At 53.0% G+C, this 23,079-nt stretch overlaps 9 protein-coding genes across 12 annotated transcripts; 5 read left to right on the top strand and 4 right to left on the bottom strand.

Moving 5' to 3' along the window:
* Positions 1-1,880: 1,880 nt before the first annotated feature.
* Positions 1,881-3,357, top strand: PV09_01529 (uncharacterized protein). Its single transcript, XM_016354431.1, has 3 exons — positions 1,881-2,081; positions 2,180-2,475; positions 2,536-3,357. The coding sequence occupies exons 1-3, from the start codon at positions 1,983-1,985 to the stop codon at positions 3,248-3,250; spliced, it is 1,110 nt and encodes a 369-aa protein (XP_016217443.1). The 5' UTR covers positions 1,881-1,982; the 3' UTR covers positions 3,251-3,357.
* PV09_01530 (26S protease regulatory subunit 7) lies at positions 3,344-5,273 on the bottom strand. The gene is made up of 4 exons (XM_016354432.1): positions 4,960-5,273; positions 4,795-4,901; positions 4,498-4,732; positions 3,344-4,438 (listed from the first exon to the last, which is right to left on the bottom strand). The coding sequence occupies exons 1-4, from the start codon at positions 5,052-5,054 to the stop codon at positions 3,559-3,561; spliced, it is 1,317 nt and encodes a 438-aa protein (XP_016217444.1). The 5' UTR covers positions 5,055-5,273; the 3' UTR covers positions 3,344-3,558.
* Positions 5,274-5,339: 66 nt separating this feature from the next.
* Positions 5,340-6,276, top strand: PV09_01531 (small nuclear ribonucleoprotein G). Its single transcript, XM_016354433.1, has 3 exons — positions 5,340-5,559; positions 5,628-5,699; positions 5,755-6,276. The coding sequence occupies exons 1-3, from the start codon at positions 5,530-5,532 to the stop codon at positions 5,920-5,922; spliced, it is 270 nt and encodes an 89-aa protein (XP_016217445.1). The 5' UTR covers positions 5,340-5,529; the 3' UTR covers positions 5,923-6,276.
* Positions 6,277-6,313: 37 nt separating this feature from the next.
* Positions 6,314-7,585, bottom strand: PV09_01532 (uncharacterized protein; the record flags this gene model as incomplete). Its single annotated transcript, XM_016354434.1, has 3 exons — positions 6,314-6,430; positions 6,502-7,328; positions 7,387-7,585. The coding sequence occupies 3 exons, from the start codon at positions 7,583-7,585 to the stop codon at positions 6,314-6,316; spliced, it is 1,143 nt and encodes a 380-aa protein (XP_016217446.1).
* Positions 7,586-8,136: 551 nt separating this feature from the next.
* PV09_01533 lies at positions 8,137-10,694 on the top strand. 2 transcript variants are annotated; one of them, XM_016354436.1, is made up of 4 exons: positions 8,137-8,390; positions 8,468-9,025; positions 9,082-10,251; positions 10,303-10,694. In XM_016354436.1, exons 2-4 carry the CDS (start codon positions 8,801-8,803, stop codon positions 10,528-10,530), a joined length of 1,623 nt encoding a protein of 540 aa, XP_016217448.1. In that variant the 5' UTR covers positions 8,137-8,390; positions 8,468-8,800; the 3' UTR covers positions 10,531-10,694. The 2 variants fall into 2 exon arrangements, with proteins under 2 accessions (XP_016217448.1, XP_016217447.1); XM_016354435.1 differs by having other exon boundaries at positions 8,137-9,025.
* On the bottom strand, positions 10,532-12,614 carry PV09_01534. 2 transcript variants are annotated; one of them, XM_016354438.1, is made up of 3 exons: positions 12,460-12,614; positions 12,216-12,391; positions 10,532-12,154 (listed from the first exon to the last, which is right to left on the bottom strand). In XM_016354438.1, exon 3 carries the CDS (start codon positions 11,967-11,969, stop codon positions 10,698-10,700), a length of 1,272 nt encoding a protein of 423 aa, XP_016217450.1. In that variant the 5' UTR covers positions 11,970-12,154; positions 12,216-12,391; positions 12,460-12,614; the 3' UTR covers positions 10,532-10,697. The 2 variants fall into 2 exon arrangements, with proteins under 2 accessions (XP_016217450.1, XP_016217449.1); XM_016354437.1 differs by having other exon boundaries at positions 10,532-12,391.
* A 433-nt stretch (positions 12,615-13,047) lies between these two features.
* Positions 13,048-17,013, top strand: PV09_01535 (uncharacterized protein). The gene is made up of 2 exons (XM_016354439.1): positions 13,048-13,616; positions 13,667-17,013. Exons 1-2 carry the CDS (start codon positions 13,108-13,110, stop codon positions 16,638-16,640), a joined length of 3,483 nt encoding a protein of 1,160 aa, XP_016217451.1. The 5' UTR covers positions 13,048-13,107; the 3' UTR covers positions 16,641-17,013.
* A 933-nt stretch (positions 17,014-17,946) lies between these two features.
* PV09_01536 lies at positions 17,947-21,883 on the top strand. Of its 2 annotated transcripts, XM_016354440.1 has the most exons (4): positions 17,947-18,453; positions 18,623-18,763; positions 18,841-18,854; positions 18,989-21,883. In XM_016354440.1, the coding sequence occupies exons 1-4, from the start codon at positions 18,403-18,405 to the stop codon at positions 21,237-21,239; spliced, it is 2,457 nt and encodes an 818-aa protein (XP_016217452.1). In that variant the 5' UTR covers positions 17,947-18,402; the 3' UTR covers positions 21,240-21,883. The 2 variants fall into 2 exon arrangements, with proteins under 2 accessions (XP_016217452.1, XP_016217453.1); XM_016354441.1 differs by having other exon boundaries at positions 18,841-21,883.
* Positions 21,658-23,045, bottom strand: PV09_01537 (uncharacterized protein). Its single transcript, XM_016354442.1, has 3 exons — positions 22,745-23,045; positions 22,500-22,670; positions 21,658-22,408 (listed from the first exon to the last, which is right to left on the bottom strand). The coding sequence occupies exons 1-3, from the start codon at positions 22,788-22,790 to the stop codon at positions 22,353-22,355; spliced, it is 273 nt and encodes a 90-aa protein (XP_016217454.1). The 5' UTR covers positions 22,791-23,045; the 3' UTR covers positions 21,658-22,352.
* Between the last annotated feature and the right edge of the window lie 34 nt (positions 23,046-23,079).

A 23,079-nucleotide genomic window follows, 5' to 3' on the forward strand; every position in this document is an offset into this window, starting at 1 on the left:
CGATGAATATTCCCTGCACTGCCAGAGACCTGTCGTCCTGTACGACAGGTTTGAAGCCAGAACGTTCGCCTCCAGCACGAAACCAGAAGTAATGTCGTGAGATGGTAAACTCAGGGATGCAGTCCCAGCGGGGAACCCAGCTGGGGAAGCCCGGCTGAACCAAACTGTCTTGAGAAAAGTGCTTCACACGCGAGAGCACAAAGGGCGATTCTCTTGGATGTTGCAGGAGGGAGCAGGCCAGATCAAAATACACATCACACAGGTCCTTGTTATAATCTGGTTTCAGGAGAAGTCGCCCATCGTCTCGAAAGGCAAGTGGGCTACCAAGAAACGCAAAGACATGATCTCTTTTGTCCGTCGCAGACATGCCACTCGTCGCATACAGCAGATCGGCAAACAGCTCGCCAGAATGGTCATCATTTCTTATAAGCGGAAGGTTGCTTCTCCATGTGATCGAATTTACGTAGGTGGAGTAGATGCTTCTGAATTGGTTCATAAGCCGAAAGAGACCAAGAGCGCCCGTAACTTCGGTCACGTCTTCACGATGCAGCTGCCAAAGAGCCAGCTCCATGATGTGAGCAAAGTCCAGCTCGGATTTACCCCAGCGCACAGTGCAGCTCTTTGCTAAACTGGCTTCTTGGATCACCCACACACGCTGGAACCAAGGAAGCGAAAGCATTTTGCGGACGTTATTCCACCGCGATTGGCTATCGCAGATGGGGTACGGCTTAGCAAGGATTGGTATTTTCGACCACTCCTCGTATAGAGAAAGCTCCCCATCCAAGTAGGCGTTCGTGCTGATGATCAGGTCAAAGCAATCGCTGGCAATACCTTCATTATCCCGCCCGAGCCAGACTATGACATGCTTTGCAAGCGCGTATATGGTCCACATATTCGTGACCTGCTGATTCTTCTCTTCCTTATCACCCTGATTGATGCAAATTGCATCAGCCCACAGCCGCACCTCGGTCGTGGGGTCTTGCAACTCTAGCAGCGCCTCGGCAAGGCTGAGGGTTATCTGCAATGGCTTCCCATCGCAAAAGATATCAGTTGTAAGGGTAGGATCGCCCCAAACATACGAAAGGGCAGTGTAGTCGTTCTCAATTTTACCCAACTCAACAACTTCCAGCTTGCAAGCCAGCTTATTCCCTCCACTCCCTGGCGAAAGTACAAGTATTCTCGTGTGCTCCGCGCTTGGTAGCGAACTGTACCTAAAATCTGTCCGGCCCTGGCTGTTTTCGAGAGTCATGATCAGTTCGCCTCAGGTTGCAGCAGTTATTAGAGATGGAACCAGTCGTTGCGACTCCAAAGTAGGTGCCTAGACGCCGCATTCGCAACGAGGCACCCTAACTTATGAGTAGCAAAGCGTTCGAGCACGTGGTTCAAGCTATCGGAATTCTCCATGGGGAGGTTCACATTCGAACGACAAAGACGAGAGCGAATTTGGAAAGCAAGGAAGAATGGCGGCGTTAACGGCTGGAAAACTGGAAAGGACTTGCAGCGATGTATCGCACAGAGGCACTTTACATATTTACGTTCAATTTTCGCTTGAACCATGTTCACCATTCCAGGCTCTTGTGGGCACACTGCCCCCCTTCGCAGCGGCCATTTTCTCAGAACTTACAAAGTATACGACGTTCGTGGGACGATCTCCCAGGAACGTGCTCTCACGTGACGAGCTCCAGTTCCCTTGTCGATCTGACTGTGCTTCGGGAACTGGCTATCTGACTTTGGTTGATGGTCCAACGCTGGGGAAGTTTGGCCGAAGCGAAGAGAGACGGTGTTCCTGGCCAAGGCGGGGGCTCCAGCGCAGCCTTGCCCAGCCTGGAGCACGTCCAACCGCCCGCATAAGTGAGTTGCGCTACCTCGGCAGAGTTGGGCCCTCATCGGCAAGGATACCAATGCCGTGGAGACGTACATCAATTGGAAAAAGATGGCCACTCGCAATCCTCATGCTCACACTTAGCTAGCCCGTCACAAACATGGCTGGCGAGATACGGCAGCCGATAGACATTGCTGCGCTAGAGCGCTACATCGCCGACAATGTCAAGGAGATCCAAGTACCGATCACCGTCAAGCAGGTTCGTGGGGTCGCGTGCGCTCTCGTGCACGCCTTTGTGTACATGCAATCGATCGGTCTTGGGGACGATGATGCTGACCTTTGTATTCGGTTGCTTAGTTCGGCTATGGACAGTCCAATCCTACGTACCAGATCACCGACAAGACGGGCACGCGCTTCGTGATGCGAAAGAAGCCTCCAGGAAAGCTGCTCTCTGCCACGGCGCACAAGGTCGAGAGAGAGTACAGGATCATTCACGCGCTCGAGAACACGGACGTCAACGTGCCGAAGGCATACGTGCTTTGCGAAGACAGCAGCATCATCGGCACGCCCTTCTACATCATGGAGTTCTTGGACGGCAGAATCATCGAGGACCCGGCATTACCCGGCGTTTCGCCCGAGGAGCGCACCGCCATGTACGAGTGTTCAAGTCAAGGCTTCGTGAATGCAGCGAGGTGCTAACGAGACGTCCGCAGGTGGAAGAGCGCCGTCGAGACCCTCGCCAAGTTCCACAGCGTCAAGCCGGCGAGCGTCGGCCTCGCCTCGTTCGGCAAACCCACGGGCTTCTACAACCGACAGCTCAAGACCTTCGCCACGATCCAGGAGGCCCAGGCTGCCACGCGAGACAAGGACACCGGCGTGCCCGTGGGGAAGATCCCCCACTACGAGGAGATGGTGAAGTTCTTCAGCAACGCGGCGCTGCAGCCCAAGGACCGAGGCACCTTCGTTCACGGCGACTACAAGATCGACAACGTCGTCTTCCACAAGACCGAGCCGCGCGTCATCGGCATCCTGGACTGGGAGATGGCTACGATCGGCCACCCGCTGTCCGACCTTGCGAACCTGTTGAACCCTTGGACCATGGCCGAGATCCCGCTCGCGCGAAAGGCCGGCCGCGTCAACAACTCGTTTGTGAACCCTTTGCCTGGTCTGCCAACCAAGGATCAATGTCTGGACTGGTACCAGGCTGCCGCCGGGTGGGATCCCAGGCCCGAGATCAAGTGGGCAGACGCCTTCGGCGTGTACAGGGCCTGCATCATCATGCAAGGCATCGCGGCCAGATATGCCGCTAGGCAGGCGAGCAGCGCGAGGGCGTCGGAGTACGGTGCGCAGATGAAACCGTTTGCTGAGGTCGCGTGGTTGCTCATCCAGTCGTACGAAGCGCAGCTCAAGCAGCCGAGTAAGCTTTGAGAACAATGTACTGTAGCTAGGGCCTCGTTTTTGTCCACGGGAAGCTGGGTAGAGACTGAAAATCAAAACCGCACAATCTCCCCAACCAGAGAATAGCCGCTGAACCGTTGAATTTATAGTTCCAACGCACGGGGATGTAAAGTTTCTAATCGTGATGCTTGATGTAGTTGATTGCATGTTGAGCCTATGATGCTTGACTATAGCATCAAAACGATACGTACAACCCTTAGGCAAAAGTTCCATGTGCCCGACTCTTGTAAAGCGCCCGCTAATGCAAAGTCACAAAATATAGCGCATGTTCACGCCGCTTAATTGTACTGCATGTATGTAGCCGTCGAGTTGAACTTCAAATTACCCTTGATAACCTTATCCACTGCAGCAAGGAAGTCTTTCTCGGTAGCAACCTTCCTTCTTGCCCGAATGGCGAACATACCCGCCTCAGTCGCCACAGACCTCAACTCCGCACCCGTACTGTTGGGACACAACCGTGAAATCAGCTCCCATCTGATATCGCGCTCGACGCTCATGCTCTTCGCGTGGATGCGCAGAATGTTTGCGCGACCTTCCATGTCCGGCAGCGAAAATTCAATCTTACGATCAATACGGCCGGGGCGCATGAGCGCCGGATCAAGTGTCGACGGTCTGTTCGTGGCAAACATGACTTTGATATTGCCGCGAGCGTCGAAACCATCCAACTGTGTGATCAGCTCCAACATGGTACGCTGGACTTCATTATCGCCACCCGCGCCATCATCGAAACGTGCACCACCGATAGCATCGACTTCGTCGAAGAAGATGATACATGCTTTCTTGGTTCGGGCCATTTCGAACAGCTCGCGCACCATGCGGGCTCCTTCACCTACGTACTTCTGCACAAGCTCAGATCCGATGACGCGGATGAAGGTAGCATCCGTCCTGTTTGCAACGGCACGGGCGCACAGTGTCTTGCCGGTGCCAGGCGGCCCGTACAAAAGTGCGCCTTTTGGTGGATCGATACCCAGATTGACAAACCGTTCGGGAGAAAGGAGAGGCATCTCAACAACTTCTCTTAGCTTTTCAATTTGTTCTTTGCAACCGCCAACGTCGCCGTAGGTCACGTCTGGCTTGTCTTCAACAGTCATCATCGTCACCGACGGGTCGATTTTAGGTGGCAGTGGTAGAAGGATCTGATACTTGTTGCGGTCGACACTTCACCTACGTCAGTACGTTCACCTAAACGTAGACGGTCGAGAGGAATAAATACGCACCCGACCCTCATGCCCTCCTCGATATCTGTAGGACTGACACGCTCGCCCAAGTTGACGACGAACTTCGCTATCTGCTTGACGTTGATGACATATTTGTTCTTCTCTGGGTTTTCGTCGGCGATGATTTTCGTACATCTTGCGACCTGCAGCGGCTGCTCTTCTTGCATCCGTTGTCTGTCGGCTGCAATGTCCCAAAGATGTGGTGGTGCGAGACCCGTGTCTGACTCTTTGACGCCTGTAGTACATGTTTGTCAGCAGGCTGCGCCCATAAGCTATCGTCCACTCCGGTCTATATACCAATCTTCTCGTTGATAGCGCTTTGCTTGTCTTTGATCTCTTTCTCGAGTTTCTTAAGCTCCGATGCATAAGGTGCGGCGCCGTATGTCTTTAGCACTTGGATATCCCTGTTGTTGCCGTTAAATGCGCTGCCCTTCAAAGTTACCAGACTGTCGCTACACGTACTCGTCGGACAAAGGTGTAATCTTCTTCTCTTCGATCTCATCGTCGGCGAAGTTCTTCTGGTACTTCTCCCAGTTCTGCCCTGTAGCGCTAGGCATGACTGCGACGCGGCCTTGAGGATGGCGCCGCTAAGTACGGTAAGTTGCTGGGTTCGCAAGGCTCGACAAAAACACGAATGCTCTTTGAGTAAGCTGCAAGAGAAGTTTAGGCAGCAGGTCGCCGTAGTGATGGGGTCGTGAAGATGTAGCTAGTTGTTGGTCGATGTGGTATGGATGGGAAAGGATGGAATGACCAGGAACGGTGCTGGTCTGGCCAAGTGACAGCGGCAATACGTGATGTCCGCCTGCCTTAACACGCTGACCTGCATGGAAGTCCAGCACAGACCACATTTCGCATTTGCGGCCAAAAAACCGACCGCAGCAACAATTCTCATCTGCAGTCAAGTCGGTATCCACTGCGCGTTCACCATTTCGTACGCAACGCGGGTCTTTTTATTCTACCGAGCTTACCATCTGTTACGGCCGCTGGACTGCCCAATCTTCTGCAAAGAACGACTGTTGAGCGCTCTCCACAATGCCTCAAGCACAACCGGAGCTTAAGAAGGTAAGTCCCGCTATCTACAACTGCTTCTGTCATGTATATTTGAGCAGCATGGTTCTGACCTGTTGAAGTATCTAGACAAGCGCGTGTTTGTCGCCCTCAATGGAAGCAGAAAGGTTATGGGAACGCTAAGAGGCTACGATGTAAGCATATTCTTACCACAATTTTGGTAACAAGCTGAGTCGATATGCTCTACAGGTCTTCCTGAATATTGTGCTGGATGAGGCGGTTGAAGAGAAGCAGTCAGGAGAGAAGGTTCGCATTGGCATGGTTGTCATTCGCGGGAACTCAGTGGTCATGATGGAAGCTCTGGATAGAATAGACGATGGCAAACCTGGTGGACAGGGCGGCTTCAGAAATCAATGATCGAGTCTGCGAGAAATATGGATACGGAGCAAAACACTGCAGGACAACAAGCTTCATCTCGAGGGCAGTAATGAGTGGTTCTCGAGGAGAGAGCATCGAGCGGCAGAGGCCACGCGCAAGGCGCGAGCGGGCATTTTACTACATCACTCTGGCTAATTCGCAGACGCGGGAAACCGGTATGTAGCCCGCACAATATCACGTATAGTCCAACTTGCTCAAAATTGTTTAAGCAAGGATCTCCCGACATTCGGGGGCACGAGTGAAACGGGTGACATTTTCCACCACGTGCATTGAATGAACGATAATTTTATTGGTAGTGGTTTGGGCAATTTGAAGCATTACATGCAAACGAGGTATTTCATTCTTATTTCTTGCAAAGGAGCACGCGGTATCAGCCTTCAAATGGAGTCTCATACGGCTTCTCAGCCTGCGGTGTGATCCTAGCTAAGTGCCTGCGTTGACCATCCTCCCAATCAAGCAATGCAGAATGCGCGGTCACACGGTTATCCTGGGGAATATCTGTCAGCTGGGAAGTCCCACTCAACTCATTCTGCGGCTAAAAAAGACAAAGCAACATACCCAAACGACAACGGTACCTGGCTCCCACTTGACGCGTGCCTGGAAGTCCTGGCCCTTCGCAATGTGATCGTAGAGGAAATTCAGCAGGTAGTCGCTTTCCTCCTTTTTGTAACCCACGATCTTGCGAGTGAACTGCGGATTCACGAATAGAGCCTTCTCCCCTGTCACAGGGTGTGTTCGCACAATTGGGTGAACATTCGCAACGGGGTCTCTACGCACAATTCCTCCTCTCCTTGATGCGTTTTCGGCCTGCTCGAAGCCGGAGTGCACGGCTTTCAGTCCATGTAGGCGTTTCCGGAACTCTGGGCTCAGACGGCGGTAGGCCTCAGCCTGATTGGCAAAAAGAGTATCACCTCCTGCAACTGGTCCGTCTAGCAAATACAGGAAGGTGGTTCCGGGCGGCTGCTCTTCGTAAGTCACATCAGAGTGCCACGTCACGCTGTTTGTTCTCTCCTCGAAAAAGTCCTTTGCAGTAGTGTCATCTGCGCCGCGGTGAACAAGATGGATCTCCGGAAAGCCCTTTGGTGCACCTGAAGTTGGATGGATATGGTGTCTGCCGAAGTACGAACCGAAGTCCAGTGCTTCCTGGATATCCAAATCTGCTAGGTCTTGGTCACGGAAGGCAACTACCTTGCGTTCTGCAACAAACCGGGCGAGCTCGTCCTTGCCTTCCTTTGTAAGTTTGGAAAGCTGTACGCCGTGCACTTCGGCCCCGATATTTGCGGTCAACTCGATGACCTTAACGTCCTTACTCAGGAGATTAGGGAACCTCGGGTCGGCGTCTTTGCCATGGTCATAGTGTTCAAAGGGCACGAGAGGTGGGTAGTCTGAGCCCCATGCATCAGTAATTAAATTCAGCTCATACAAAATCGCATATCAACTGACGTTTTTCTGGATCCCACACCGGAAGGTAGTGTGGGTAACGGGCTGCTGGCTGTGTCTCGCTGCCCTTCTCCTCAACATCCTTTTTGAATGCACGAGGGCCGCCAATATAGGCCTCCTTATAGTTTCCCACTCCAGAAACTTCCCTGAACGCAGGGTTGAGTGACGACGAAAAAGAGTTTTCAACTAAAGCTGAAGCCATTTCGAAAATCTCGGAGACCTCATGAAAGATGAGACAAGTCAATGTCACGAATCGTTATCAGCTTCTCTACACGCATTCTTATAACCATAAATGCTCAGGCATTTAAACCGGTACCGGTATTGCGCAATGTTACAAGCTTGTGAATGTCTCCGCTATTCGGCGTATGTACGATTGTCAGCTAGACTTACGTGGATCATTCAGCGGAGCTGGTACTCCATCCGAAGGCAACCTATACTTCGATCTATTAACGTCGAGTAGCGAGAAACGGAATGACGGCCAGTTTCCTTAGCAAGATGTGCTGACAGCCAACGCTCGAATTTCCCCAGTGGCCGGTAATCCAACTTTTTCCTTTCCCTGGCGTATCAACGCATTCTGATCTAAGTAGATGATACTTTGCAGTTGCCGAAGCGAATTTCGTTGACATTTCGCGAAAACATTCGTGATTTCTACCCCTGGGTGACGTGATCCGCGATGCGCACCACACCACAGCATCGACTTTCTTCAACCATGCCCTTTTTTTAAATATATCTTCTGCGCCCTTTCTTATCGGTGTCGCCATACGCACATTTCTTTACGTGCTCTTACTTGAAAGTAATTTCATTGGCTCTTAGCCGCGTTCACGACGACGGTGTCGTCTCACACATGACATGACTTGTATCACGCTTAACCGAATGCTCCACTCCCCTCGCTTTATCCAAGGACTGACCAAGGACCTAAAGCGGAGCGATTGACAGAGCTAGTCTTGCAGAATGGGACATTGGCAAGGTGAATGCGCAATATGGCGTCTTAATTCTCTTCCAAAAATGTATGAGCCTCCGAATGAGCAAGACACGATGGCTATTGAATGTACGCTGATAATGCGAAATATTTCTGCATGGGCAGTAATTAGCCGAAAAAAGTGGAATATCTCAGGAAGTATACTTGTTTAGGGACAATATTAAGCGAACGAAAGTTTTTAGTCCATGGTTCACGTTTCTAGGTAGTTCTTTTGCGTATATATGGAGCGAAGAACGCAACATCTTGCGTCTCTGCCACATCGTGGTATTTGAGAAGCAGTACCTCGCCTCCGGACGACAATACCAAGCACCTGAGTATTACAAACTGTGGTCAAGTAGGGTTGTCGTGAAGTCTTCCAAGGATTCGGAACTATCACGTCCCTCAAATCTCTCCTCTCTTGCTCTTACTTAGGGCATCAAGCCTCTTCGGTTCTGCGCGATGACCGGAAAGAAAGAAATCGAGGAGCGAGTCACAGGTGTCTCATCGTACAGCTCTAAAGATGAGAATTCTCTGGAGAGTGCGGAGCAACGCAATAACGGGGAAGTATTTGAGAATTTGGGCTTGGAAGATCTTTATAAACCAATCCCGAATTATGAAGGGATTCACCGATACGACCCTTCATTTCAATGGAAAGAAGAAGATGAGCGAAAGGTGGTCAAAAAGGTATGTTTGTCCATATAGTGCAACAATCATGAAGGATACTAACGCTTCCTGCTTAGATTGACAAGCGTATCTGCTCGTGGGTGTGTCTGATGTTTTTTGCGCTTCAACTCGACAGAGGGAACATTTCCCAGGCTCTTTCAGACAACATGCTAAATGATCTCCATCTAAACACCAACGACTACAACACGGGCATGACAATCTTCTTTCTGTGCTTCATGTTTGCAGAGGTTCCATCGCAACTTGTCTCGAAGAAAATCGGGCCAGACAACTGGATCCCTATACAGATGGTTTCCTGGAGTCTCGTGGCAAGCCTCCAGGCTTTCATAACAACCAGAAGCGGCTTTTGGGCGTGCAGGGCGCTTCTTGGTCTGTTGGAGGGCGGTTTCATTCCAGACTGCATTCTTTATCTGTCTTACTTCTACACGTCGAAGGAACTTCCCAGGAGGCTGTCCTGGTTCTGGGTCTCCTACCAAAGCACTCAGATTGTGTCCGCATTTCTGGCTTACGGTATTTTGCGTTTGCGAGGGCACAATGGGAAGCCAGGATGGGCGTGGCTTTTCGCGCTCGAAGGACTGCTCACTGGTCTCATTGGCGTTGCGTCCTTTTTCTATCTTCCACCATCCCCTACACAGACTGCCAGCTTCTTTCGTGGCAAGGACGGATGGTTCAATGAGACCGAGGAAAAGATTATGGTGAACCGAATCTTGCGCGATGACCCGTCGAAGGGAGATATGCACAACCGGCAAGGTCTTGGGTTTCGCCAATTCTATGCCTGCGTCACAGATTGGCACATGTGGCCCATCTATCTTATCGGCCTCAGCTGGCTCATCCCGAACAACCCAGTGGCGGCATACCTCACGCTTAATCTCCGGGCTATTGGATTCGATACCTTCAAGACCAATCTGCTCACCATTCCAGCCTACGTTTTATTCATCCTCCAACTGTTGTTCTGGACGTGGCTCAGCGAAAAGATCAACCAACGATTCCTCGTCGGACTGGTTAGCCAGATCTGGAATTTGCCTCTTCTAATTGCATTAGAGCTTATACCGAGCTCGACTAGCCCATGGGTAAAGTGGGCTCTCAGCACCCTTCTGGTGGGTCACCCGTACGTGCATGCTATTCTCGTCGCAATTACTTCACGCAATGCTGGTTCGGTGAGGACTAGGACCGTGGCATCGGCATTCTACAATATGTGTGTCCAAGCGAGCTCTATCATTGCTTCCAACGTAAGTGCGCCAAAGCTGCTTTGTTGAGACAAGTGCTGAAGTACGTCAAAGATCTATCGTGACAAAGACAAGCCAATGTATCGTACTGGTAACAAGGTCCTCATTTCAATTTGCGCCTACAATTTCATCCTCTTCATTGGCGCGAAGCTTTTCTACGTGCATGTCAATAAGACGAGGGCTGCGAAGTGGGACGCCATGTCGCAGGAGGAGAAGGAGCATTATTTAGCAACAACAAAGGACGAAGGGAACAAGCGATTGGATTTTAGGTTTGCTCATTGATATACAGATTCTTCGTGATGCATGGCAGATTTAGAATCTACGGATTGCAGCGTTGCGCCGGGATGCAAAGATGTTGCGAGTAAGAAGATGACGTGATAAATAGAGTATTGCGAACGAAAGACCTTACCAGAAACAAGATAACTTTTACATACTATACATTGAAGCACTCAGTCTCTTGTGTTTGCGTTCTTCTCCATCTCCTCATCTAGACCAAATCCAAACCAATCACTAAAATCTTCCGCGAATTTAACAGCTGCCTTGAGCCAGAAATGCTCATGCTCACCCCACGTGTTATTTGCTTCTTTCAAAGCCCTCAAAGCCTTCACATAGTGCGGGTCCAAACTGTACTTTCCAGCCAAGGCTGCATGATCAATAAACTTCCAGTCTCTGCCGTCCAGCTTCACGTCATGGATGCGTGACATCTCGATCTGGGGCCGCAACTGGCACACATACGTGATAATTGCGAATAGCCACCATTGTCGAACAAGTGAGATTTCGAATTTGGCAGGAATGAGCGGCAGCAGAATCCGAATGGCGTGCGAGCTAGTCAAGAGATGTAAAAGAAAGAAGTCATACTTTTGCCTCTCATCATGGGTCCCAACGAGTAACGCTACTGCGGCCTCTTGAGATTGTTGGAACTGGTCCTTCGGATTGGGTAGCGTCCACGCATTCCAGTATTCCAGCACGACATCTTCACATTCTGCTAGAATTTTCTCAGCATTTTCGGAGCCAGGGTGTGTGAGGTTCAGTGAATCAAAGCGCCTGTCACCTTGGATCTTTTGCAGAAGCTCTAGTGGCGAAGCACTGACGACCTCTGGAGCTGGTGGCTTGCTGTAAGCTGGATCGTCGATATACTTGTGCATGTCGCCATAGAAGCAACAGGCCATGGCAAGGGCCTCTATCGCGACAGTTTGCGAGTTGAGCTCGTAGCCGTAGCCGAGGTGAATAAGTGGATGCGCCAGACCCTCAATGAGGCTGTTAAAAACTGGTTCTTCACCGTCGAATAGGTAGGTGTTCAGAAGAGACTTCCAATCGTAGTTGTGTCTTACTAGTTCATCCTCAAAGAGATCGACGAAGGCTCGTTGGTATTCCCTTTTCCCAAGATATTCTCGCCAGTCGCCACCAGTGACCTCGCCAGGGGCGTCTTTCCAGCCTTCCAATTGCTTCGATTCTTTATCATAGATGTCGTTCAAATGCTCACTTGTGCTTCCGAGGAGATATGCCGAACCGAGAATATGCGGGCAATGATTGTGAAACCTCAAGTTGTGATAGATGATGGAATGGTTGGCGTGATTAGCTTTCAAAAGGTGTTTCAGAGTACGAGCCCGGCGATCCGAAGACGTCTCAATGTCGTCGATTTTGACTGAAGGCAATTTGATTGAACGAGAGTTGAAGTAGGAAAATGGGTTGGAAAAGGGTAGCTTTGGTAACTGAAACATCTTTTTACTGAGGACTCGATGGCAAAAATAGCGATGTGATAAAGTGGCTTCAAGAGCAACGCTTAGCTCCTTCACGTCGGTTTCGAGGCCCCCAAAAGTTGATGGTTTCCGTATCTTTCGATCTTGGCCCGATTTATCCTAATGATCTGGTGTGAATTTAGGTGTGTTCAACGGTGCGGAGAAAGCTGTGATGACGTTTGAATATGTTCCAGAATAGAGTCACATGTTCGGAATTTATTCTCTTACCACCAGAAGCGTTATTGGTAAGACCGGATGTATGCAGGCTTTTCAACGGATGATTGGAGATCAGCAATACACACCACAGCTCATCGGTTTCATAGACATTCGCTTCATTCGTGTCCTGCTAACCCTTGCAACTGCTAATCATATATAAAGGCGGAAGGGCTTAAGTTGGGCCGTTGCTAGCCAGGTGGGGTTAGCGATCCTGTCTCGTGATCTCAACGATGCAATGAGCTCTGACACCACTGACTCTGAAGGACGAACACCAATGCCCACAAGAAGATATGCGAAGTACAGCGTCAAATCTTGAAAAAAACCTCAGCGTCGTCAACGTAAGGGAGCAAATTTGTGCTTGCCGCCGCTCACGCGTAGGGAACGGGCTGGTTTCTCCTTGACGAACAGTAGGACATCCAGCCTTTCAGGGAGGAAACGTCCGAAGTACAGCGCTACTTTCGGTGAATGAGCGAAAAGGAGGAGCAACTTTGAACGACCTTGATATACCTACGTCCATTTCATGGGGATGATTCAGTCAGCGCACCAATCAGAGGACTTACAACTAACATCTACTGCAAATACTAATGGTCGCAAACGTCCGACGAGCTTCCATTCCGACTTGGATCTGAACCAAGCTTCTGGAGAGAAATAGACACTATAAATATCATGTATATGAACCAAATAATTCTGCAACGCGCACGACTCCTAGCGTCGGGAGTTTTCAGCTACTCACCAGCGTCCTGCATGCATTCACTACGGTTGAATTGCTCTCACGCTTGGCAAAGGGGCTGTCGATGCTGACTAAGCGGCGGCGTGATCTGGCGTTTCGGTCGACGCGTCCAGCCCACGACATTGAGCATTTACTCGAAATGCGCGTGGACTACGATTCGATGCCTACCACGACATGTCAGATAGCGAATTATACGGCCTATCAGACGATGATGCGCTTTTGATTGCCGCAACTCAACAGGTAGAGAGTCAAGCCGCCGAAGTTGACTTCGTGACGTCGCCACGGCCGCGGAAGCGCCAATGTACCCAAGATCGTTTCGATGACCGATCATCGGAGGGCAACATTCCAGAGGATGGCTTGCTCAGCGATGACGAGCTGCTAGAGTCTGGCGATGTACAAGCAGAGAGTCCGAATAGGCGACAACGATTATTTCACGCGCCCCGGATCCAAGCTAACCTGGAGCACGTGATTATATCTCAAACTCAAGTCGTACCGCCTTCACAGCCATGGCAGATCAGAGGACCTGTTTGGAAAAAGCCAAAGGACATGACGCCAGAGAAGAGATGTAGCATTGCGTCGTACTTCACAAACGAGCAAAAGCCAGAGTCTATTCCGCGGCAAGGACACACAAAGAATCTAGCCCAGATCATAGCGACTTCAAATAGCAATGTTTCGCGAACAAAGTATGTCTCATGTACGCATTTATAATGAAACTGCTAATGTAGGCTTACAGCAGCAGCGTTGACTACAGCTCCGCATTCGATTTGACAAATTTGCCTTCTGATGCGTTTGCTTCTTCTCCAGAGAGCAGGAGCGGTACAGCGGTTGGGGTACGCGCGCCGATGAATGGCTTGCGTCAAACAACACTCTTTGGAGGCAGCAATGCAGACGCTCCATTATCTCAAGTCAACAAACGACGCAACTGGCCACTTGCCAATCAGGATGAGCCCCCTACACACCATGAGGTCGATCGCGAGGCAATGAAAACATGGATTTATCCAACGAATCTCGGCAAGATACGTGACTACCAATTTAATATCGTTCATCGCGGTCTTTTCCACAATCTCCTAGTTGCCCTGCCGACTGGACTTGGGAAGACTTTTATAGCTGCAACGATTATGCTCAACTTCTACCGTTGGACGCGGAGCGCACAGATCATCTTCGTAGCTCCTACAAAGCCATTAGTCGCTCAACAGGTTGAAGCATGTTTTAATATAGCTGGCATTCCGCGCTCACAGACAACCATGCTGACGGGAGAGGTAAATGCTGGGCTTCGAGCTGAGGAATGGGAGAAGAAGCGAGTTTTCTTCATGACGCCGCAGACTCTCATCAACGACCTAAAAACCGGCATCTGCGATCCCAAGCGTGTCGTTCTACTTGTGATAGACGAGGCCCATCGAGCCACGGGGAATTATGCATACGTTGAAGTGGTCAAGTTCATACGTCGATTTAACGAGAGCTTCCGCATCCTTGCCCTTACAGCTACACCGGGCAGTGAAGTGGAGTCCGTGCAGAAAGTTATTGACGGCCTAGACATAGCTCGATGTGAAATCCGAACAGAGAAGTCCTTTGATATTCGCGAGTATGTGCACCAAAAGGAGATCACGAAGCAAGTTTTTCAGCCTAACGAGGAGATGGAGCTACTTTTCGAATGGTTCTCGAAAGTAGCACAGCCTATGCTTGACGTCGTGAATGCGCAGAACGCATACTACGTCAAGGACCCTTTGAAAATCAGCCGTTACGGCCTTCTATTGGCACAACGCGAGTGGAGCAAATCCAATGCCGGGAGACATGCGGGAATGGCGGTTAAGGGCATGCTTGCGTCGGCATTCTCGGTGCTCCAGAGTTTGGCATTCGCCCTTGAGCTGCTCAAGTACTACAGTATCAAGGCATTTTATGACCAACTCCTCAAGATGCGAAAAGAGGCACGCGCCTCGAAGTCCAAGTACAGGAAGCAAATCGATGAAAGCGAGGCCATGGAAAGAATGATGGTAAGACTCAAAGCGTGGCACAGCGACCCAGAGTTTGTAGGCCACCCCAAACTTGAGCAAGTGCGAGCCGAAGTCCTTCAGCATCTTATCGATGCGGGCGAAGGCGCGAACGGAGGCGAAAGGACGAGCACTCGAATTGAGATCTTTTCGCAATACCGTGAATCGGTGGAAGAGATCTGCCGCGTCCTAAAGAAAGATGCGCCTATCGTTCGCCCTCACGTCTTTGTCGGTCAGTCCTCAAGTGAGAAGTCCGAGGGCATGACGCAGAAGAAGCAATTGGAAGTCACTCAAAAGTTCAAGACGGGTGAGTTCAACGTGCTCATTTCAACGCAAGTGGGTGAGGAGGGCCTTGACATCGGTGAACTGGATTTGATCATCTGCTACGACTCCAAGTCGTCGCCAATTCGGCTGCTGCAAAGAATGGGTAGGACAGGTCGCAAGCGAGAGGGGAGGGTCGTGTGGCTTCAGATGGAAGGCAAAGAGCAGGACGACGCGATCAAAGCTATGGACAATTACGAGAAAATGCAAGAGTTGATTGCGAGCGGTGATCGGTTCAACTTCCATCACGACCGCTCTAGGCGCATCGTACCGAAAGACATACAGCCGGTTGTTGACAAGCGGGCGGTTGAGATCCCTGTCGAGAACACGCAGCGCACGGCGTCCGACTTCCTGCCCGTGCCAACAAAGAAAGGTCGGGGCAAGCTGCCGAAACGACCTCCCAAAAAATTTCACATGCCCGATGGCGTTGTCACTGGATTCACCAATGTGTCTAGGTTAGGACAGGCAACTGGGATTCTTGTCGACGAAGCAGAGAGTATACCCTTGTTGCACGACGTGTTCCTTTCCGCCCAGCAGGTAGGTGACCTCGAGCGCCTATACCAGTCCGTCGCTGGGGGGGATGACGACGTGATCATCACTCCTCCAGCACTGAACAAGCACCCAGTGGCGCAGCGTCAACTGAGAAGAACGAACACGGTCAAGCACAGCACTCGTTGCAAAGAATTCGTGCTGGCGATGTCACGCATTGCGAAGATTGATGCAAACACTGTGGAAGAGCAGGAACGGAATGTTGACGCAGCCTATCTTGAGCCAGAGGATGTGGGAAGCACTCTTGTGGAGGAAAGGCTCGTCAAGATTAAAGACAATATTCCTCCCGACGAATCAGCTCCACGTCGCGGTCGCCCACCAGGGAGCAAGAACAAGGCCGTCCGGGGAGGGGGGCTAGCACGGAAGGGGAAGAAAAACAAAGTAGTCGGGGACGATATTTCTGACACGGAAGGCGAGCCCAGCAGCGGACTACATACGTCTCCAGTCATGCAGGTGCGCTCTCAGGCGATCACGCTTGGCTCAGCAGATACGGAAGAGTCAGAGGTCGAAGATGGCTACGTAGACTCAGACCTTGAAGATTTTGTTGTGGATGACGATCAACCGCTGAGCCAAGTCGACTCGTCCCTCCCATCACCGTCGAAGATGTTGCAGAGGCAACGACAAAAAACAAGGCGGCCCAGTCGTGTGAGTCTGGCTGCAAGCAGCCAAGAGCTACCCGAGCTCGGCGCGCTGCTCAACTGTACCGCGGTCAACATGCAACAGGCGAGACAGGTTAGCGTAGTTCTCGAGGAGGCAGAGGAGAAAAGCGAGGTGGAGAAGGAGTCTAAGCAGCGTGGAAAGAAGACGGGTAAACGGAGGAGGATCGTGAGCGATGACGAGGACGAATGAATAACAGACGGCCAAGCAGGTCGCGACGTGGAGTTACATCTGCATCTGTTCTAGCCTGCTGCCGCCTCACGTGGTATCGAAGTAAGTAAAGTTGATCAAGCGTCTGCTAAGCTTCCTCCGAGCCGGGGGGGCTCGGGGGTTTTCGTTCGAAGTGACCCCTCAGTTTGTTGAGCTTGTTCAGGTCGGCCGCCCTGCATGGTTGGACAACGGCGAAGGGGGAGAAAGAGAAAGGGCATCAGACAAGCCGAGACGGGGGCACTGTGTACGTTTACGAGCAGAACCTGTACCTTGCTTAGAACGCCGCGGACGTTGGCGCTCGAGGGACCAGGCCGCATCAGATAAGCAGACAGAAGATCAAAGAAACATGGCTACGAGATTCCATCGTCATTGGCGCGCATGAGGTGTTCTAGAAACCTGTCACGTTGAGCTCATCCATGCCGGGCACCCACGGTGGCGGGGAAGGTCAACCATGGAGGCAGTTCAGTTGGCCAAACCACTTTCATCCTAGAAGCGATGCAGGACCAAGCTGCCGGCGCGTGCTGTGAAAGGCGGGAGCGCTGCAGCACGAGAGGGGATGAAGAGTACGGAGAGCTTGGGGCCCAAAGGCGGGATGGCACGGGAGAAGGGAAAGGGCAAGGCGGCAAGGACGGACAGCGATCCTGAGGACTTGGGCCGGCGTGGAGGAGGGTTCGCCGCAGGGAGGCAAGCGCAAAGACGGCGAGCACCGCGGGCGGGGACCGAGGGATCGGTGGCGGAGTCCAAGAACAAACAGCGTGATGGGCACGATGCCGGAGCGTAGGGCAAGCGGCGGGCGAGGTGCAGAGGAACACGGTGGAGGGGTGCAGCGAGAAGGATCGACGGACGCGGTCGCAGCGAGGGCGCGAAAGCCCAGCGCCGCGAGGGGGCGAAGGTCCAGAGAGCGCATGCATGTAACCTCGCGAACGGGCGGTGCGAGCGGGCGGGTTGTGCGTGCAGCAGCTGGCGCGGCCTGCGAATCATCCACGCGGGTGCCTAGCCAGGGGGGCCCGCTAACCGGCTCGGGCGCTGGGCCCCCAAGTCGTCGGCCGACCCTCGCTAACTCCGCCGAGCCCGCCCTCGCGTCTCCGTCGCTTTGCTTGCGTTTGCCTCTGCTCACGCCCGCCGCTCTGAGCGCCGTCACTTTTCTCGCGCGCCGCTTGACAATGTCTTGACGTTGCTTTCGCCCCCGGCTCTTGTCCTCGCACTCTCCCTCCCTCTCAGCCCCCTCTCTCCCTGTGTCCCCAGTGGCCTCCATTTGCCCTACGAACTTCGCTCTCGGTTCCTCGTCCCCCCCCCCCTCTGGCCTCGCTGCGCTACCGAGACGCCCCGGCCGCATCGCCGCTAGCGTGTTCCCTCCCCAATAAACCCGCTGTTCGCACGCAGCCAGTGTCCTTCCGCCCCGCGCGCGGCAGAACAAAGGAGTGAGCCATTATTCTTGGTCTTCTCGCCGTCTGACAATTGCACCACCGCCATCTGGCGCACCTCAAAAAAACCCCCCTTGGTGACAGCGTGCGTGCATCTCTCTCTCTCTCGGTGTGTGCGCTTTCACCTTTCGTCGCTTTCTCTCCGTCCCCGCGACGTCATCTCGCGCTCGAAAACATATCTCGTCCCATGGTCGGTTCGTTACCCGAACAAAACGTGAAGAGGAGGAGGACGACGACGACGACGCGCACGGCATATATACAATACACACCGCAACCCCGGTCGGCATCGCGGCCGCGGGCTCGATAATACTTCGTTTCCAATGGCGACAACGTCGAAGGGCTCGTTCTTCGGCAGGTTGAAGTCCGCGGCGGTAAGGGCGCCCTATTTTTTATGTCCCCCTCGCTTGCACGTCCTCGCGCACACACGGCTTTTCCAGCCGACGAGGTGGACCGGAGGAGAAATGGGCTGGGAGAGCCTGGCGGAGGAAGCCACACAAAGGCTACCAGAAAGAGCATTGCTGATTTCGGCAATCTGAGCAGGGCACGAACAACATATCTGGCGCCGCGCCGACCAAGAAAGATCCGAACGCACCGCTGCCGACGCCGCTGGAGAAGCTGCTGGCGGATTACACCGGCCCGCTGCGGTTAGACGGTAGCGACAAATTCTTTGGCTTTGAGAATGTAAGACGATGACGATCCGGTGCCGCTGGCGCCGTTCACTTGTGGAGCAAAGGGCTAATCCGCTTTCCGGTGCGTAGTTTGGAAGTACTTGGTAAGTGACCTACCAGTCTCTCGACACATCTTCCGCCAGGGAACGGTCATCAGCCCGGAAAGAAACGCGCTGCTGCCCCATACACGTACGCGTGCGCTTTGTGCATGTCGGCTGACGCAAGGCCATACCTACAGCTATTGCAACTCGATAATACAATGTCTATACTATTCCGTTCCCTTCCGAGAACAGGTCATAAACTTTCCCATCCGTACGCCCAAAGACTCGCTCAAGGGAAAGCTCACCTCCAACCATCTCGCTGCTGATGGCACCCTACAGCCGGGCCGCGGTTCCCTGCAGCAGAAATCTGCGCCTGCCACGGCGCAGCAGTCCTCGTCGCCGCGGACGAAAGGGCCGCCGTCGTCGAACGCGCAGAACGGACCGCCCAAGCCGGAAGACAACAAGGACTCTCCCGAATACAAGAAGAAGGTTGCGCTGCAGACGGGGCCCATCCTGACCATGGACTTTGAGAACGCAAATGCGTACGGAATGACGGAGTCCCTGTTCACAAGTCTGAAGGACATATTCGAGGCCGTCATCGCGCACGACTCGCGCATGGGCGTCGTCAGCCCGCACAAGTTCCTCGACATCTTGAAGCGCGACAACGAGATGTTCCGCGCACCCATGCACCAGGATGCTCACGAGTTTTTGATCCTGCTGCTCAACTCGGTCGTGGAGAATGTGGAAGAGTATGCAAAGGCCAGCGAGGCCAACGGCAAAGTCGTTGGGGAAGGAGAAGCCCAGGCTGCCAAGGACCTCAAGGACGCCGTGGCGCCTGCGGGCAGTTCGACTCCGCCTCCAAGCGCGCAGGTAGTAGGAACGAAGCAGAGCAGCCGGTGGGTGCACGAGCTGTTTGAGGGCACTTTGACGTCGGAGACACGGTGCCTGACGTGCGAGAACGTGTCGCAGCGCGACGAGGTGTTCTTGGATCTGTCCGTCGACCTGGAGAACCACAACTCGGTCACTTCGTGTCTACGGCGGTTCTCGGAGGAGGAGATGCTGTGCGAGCGCAACAAATTTCACTGCGACAAATGCAGCGGTCTTCAAGAAGCGGAGAAGCGGATGAAGATCAAGCGGCTGCCCCGAATACTTGCGTTGCACCTGAAGCGGTTCAAATACACGGAAGACATGCAGCGATTGCAAAAGCTGTTTCACAGGGTCGTATATCCATACTATCTACGGCTCTTCAACACGACGGACGACGCAGACGATCCCGACCGTCTGTACGAGCTGTACGCCGTCGTTGTTCACATCGGAGGCGGGCCGTACCACGGACACTACGTCTCGATCATCAAAACCCAGGACCGAGGATGGCTGCTTTTTGATGACGAGATGGTCGAGCCGGTCGACAAACGGTTCGTCACCAAGTTCTTTGGTGAGGGGTTGGACACCAACGGGCACCCCAAGAACTTGGCATGCGCGTACGTGCTGTTCTACCAAGAGACCACGGTTGAAGCCATGCAGCGCGAGCTCGATTCGGAGGGCGTCGCGCAAGCCGCGATATCTGCTGAAACGCAGAAGGATCCCATCGCTTCGAAGCTTAACGGATACACCAACGGTCACGCTGCGCCCACTACACCGATCGTACCGGACGTGGAGGAGTTCGCAAATTTGGATCACGCGGTCACGGCCCCAGTCATTGGCACGACGTCACCCCTTCCAGCGTCCGTTCCCTTCGCGAGCCCGCTGGAGCCGACGCCATCGTCTCCAAACCTGCCATTCCTCAAACGTAGGAAGAGCAAGGGCGAGATCATGGCTAAGGAGGAGCAGAAACGCCTGGAAAAGGAGGAGAAGGAGCGCAAGAAGGCAGAGGAGAAGGAGCAAGAGAGGTTGGCCAAGCTCAGGAAGAAGGAGGCCGAGGCAGCAAGAAAGGAAAAGGAGAGCAAACCGGCGGTCAAGACGCAGAATGCTACGCCCGCGGGAAGCAGCAACGCGTCTTCGACGGCGGTCGAGGAACCGGCTGCGCCGCCTGTTACGGCTCTGCCACCTACAAGCGCACCCACGGGTCTAGGTCTCCAGAGCGAAGAAAACCAGCTTCGGTTCTCGACGGACGTTCATCCGAAGGAGAACGGGGCGATGGCTCCCAGCCCGGGAGGCAACATGCTCAACCGCTTCCGCAACACGTCGATGAGCATCAACAAGAAGTCGCACTGGTGGTCATCCGGCAAGGACAAGGACAAGTCGCGCAAGAGCCAGGACCTGCCCCTGCGCGAGCCCACCAAGTCGGACGAGCAGCTGAGGGAGGGCTTGTTGGGCGGCACGGCCGGGCCTGCCGGCGTGGGAAGCCCGGAGCTGAAGCCCGAGGACAGGAAGGCGAAGAAGAGCGGCATCGGCTTCGGCCTGGGAAGGAAGAAGAGCGTCAGCATGCTGTCGAGGAGTCACCACTGATTCCGAAACGTCTTCGCCGCCCGGCAAAAGGAGGGGAGACAGGTTTGGCATCGCTGCCCACCCCTGCTGCCCTCGTGCTTGGCGCCCCCCCCCCTGTTGGAGACCTTAGCAAGGGGGCCTCAGATGGTACACGGTTCGGATGCGCACAAAAACCAAGAGCAGGGAGAAAAATAGAGGAAGAAGAAGATGATGATGATGAAGGAACGTAACGGGATACAGATCGAAAGTAGCGGAGCGCTGCTACCGTGCATATTTCATCCTTTTCTGGGGGGGGGGGTTGAGGGCCCCTGCTTTGGACTCCCTCCCCTTTCCTTCTCCGCCTCCTTCTCCATGTTTGCGAACAAGAGGAAGAAGCCAGGCAACAGGGCGAATTTAAAAAAAAAAAAAAAAAGGGAAAAATTTTTTTTTTCTTTTTCAGGGGCTCAGATGGGCATAGTGAGGATGTGAGGTTTTCTTTTCCTCTACCCCGCTTTGTTCGGCCCTGGTGGCAGCCCACCAGGGCAACTTCATTGTATTATAACATACACAAAGGCTGTGTTCGCGACGGCTGCGTCGCTCATGGCGCGGTGGCGGCGTGCCCTATGGGTGTTTCTTCATCGTGCAATCTCTGCGCCATTGAAATGTAAGCAACACGTTTCCTTTCCTCTTCCTTGGCTCTGGTCTCCAGTCCATTTTTCCTCGATCCTTGCCTTATTTTTTTTTTCTTGAATCTCTGTCTTGTTAATCTTTTTTTGAGACCCCCACTTTGAACAGCGGCAAGACTATCTGAAGTCAAGCTGCCAGGCAACAGCTGTCCCTCCTTCCACTACCCATCACCGTTTCCTTTTCCTTCCGTCCGTTTTCAAAACCGCCGCATGCCTCCTGCCACAGAAATCGCTAGTCGTCATCGAAAGCTGCTTCCCTACGCATGAGATGTTGGACAGGTTGATTCATTTGTTAAAGATATCCAGGTCCGGTGCAGTCACCTCGGCGCAGGTCCAGTGTAGCGAAGAAGAGAAACTAGCCAAGTGAAGCGACTCAGGCATTGTCGCGAGGTCACCCTACTTCGATAGGAGGCCGGGAAGGGCAGCGGCTTTTGCTCCCTCTCGTGGTTTCTGTGCATTATGTTGTTCTTCAGCCAAGCAGTAGCAGGTAGATGATGACGAGGAGGTTGACGAAGATGAGCGGCACTGTGTAAATGAGAACATGGTCAGCATCTCGTTCGCTCGTCTTGCTTCGGGCCATCGCTCTGCGCGCGGGTGGCCGGCGCGACGTGCTCACCTCTCGCGACCATGCGGATGCTGTTCACCAGTGAGATGGTCTTGGCCTTAATGCTCGTGTCGTCGCGGGGCTGGCCAAAGGCGAGCTCCTGGCCTGCATTTCCAAAGCCGATGCGGGCAAGGAAGCGGTCCTCGGACAGGATGGCGATCGCATTGATGGTCAAGACGCTGGCTATGTTGGGTGGGAAATGTCAGCGAAGGTTTTGTCTCATGTACCCTTGACGAGGGCCGGGTAATGTTCAGTACCATAGAAAAGGCTGCCAAAGCCGAAGGTGGGCAAAAACAGTGCCATTTCCGAATGAGTGGAGTGGCTAGTTGAGAAGCTGACAGATACTTGATGGTGATGACCAGGACGAAGCTTGTGCGTTGATTATATGCGTGTCTCTTGGAAAGAGACTAAGGATTGTTTGAAATTGCGGAACGGCTGTGGGGTGGGTCTTTGGAGCGTAAGATGAAGCCAATGGGTACGATATGCAATCTTGAATGTTGACAGCTGGAACTTTGAAAGGTTGTCGTGAGAGTTTGTGCAGATGGGCCTGAACTTGCTACCCCTGGCTGTCAGGCAACAAGGTGACAGCGTG

The sequence above is a fragment of the Verruconis gallopava genome (assembly GCF_000836295.1).
Source record: "Verruconis gallopava strain CBS 43764 unplaced genomic scaffold supercont1.4, whole genome shotgun sequence".
Taxonomy (NCBI): Eukaryota; Fungi; Ascomycota; class Dothideomycetes; order Venturiales; family Sympoventuriaceae; genus Verruconis; species Verruconis gallopava.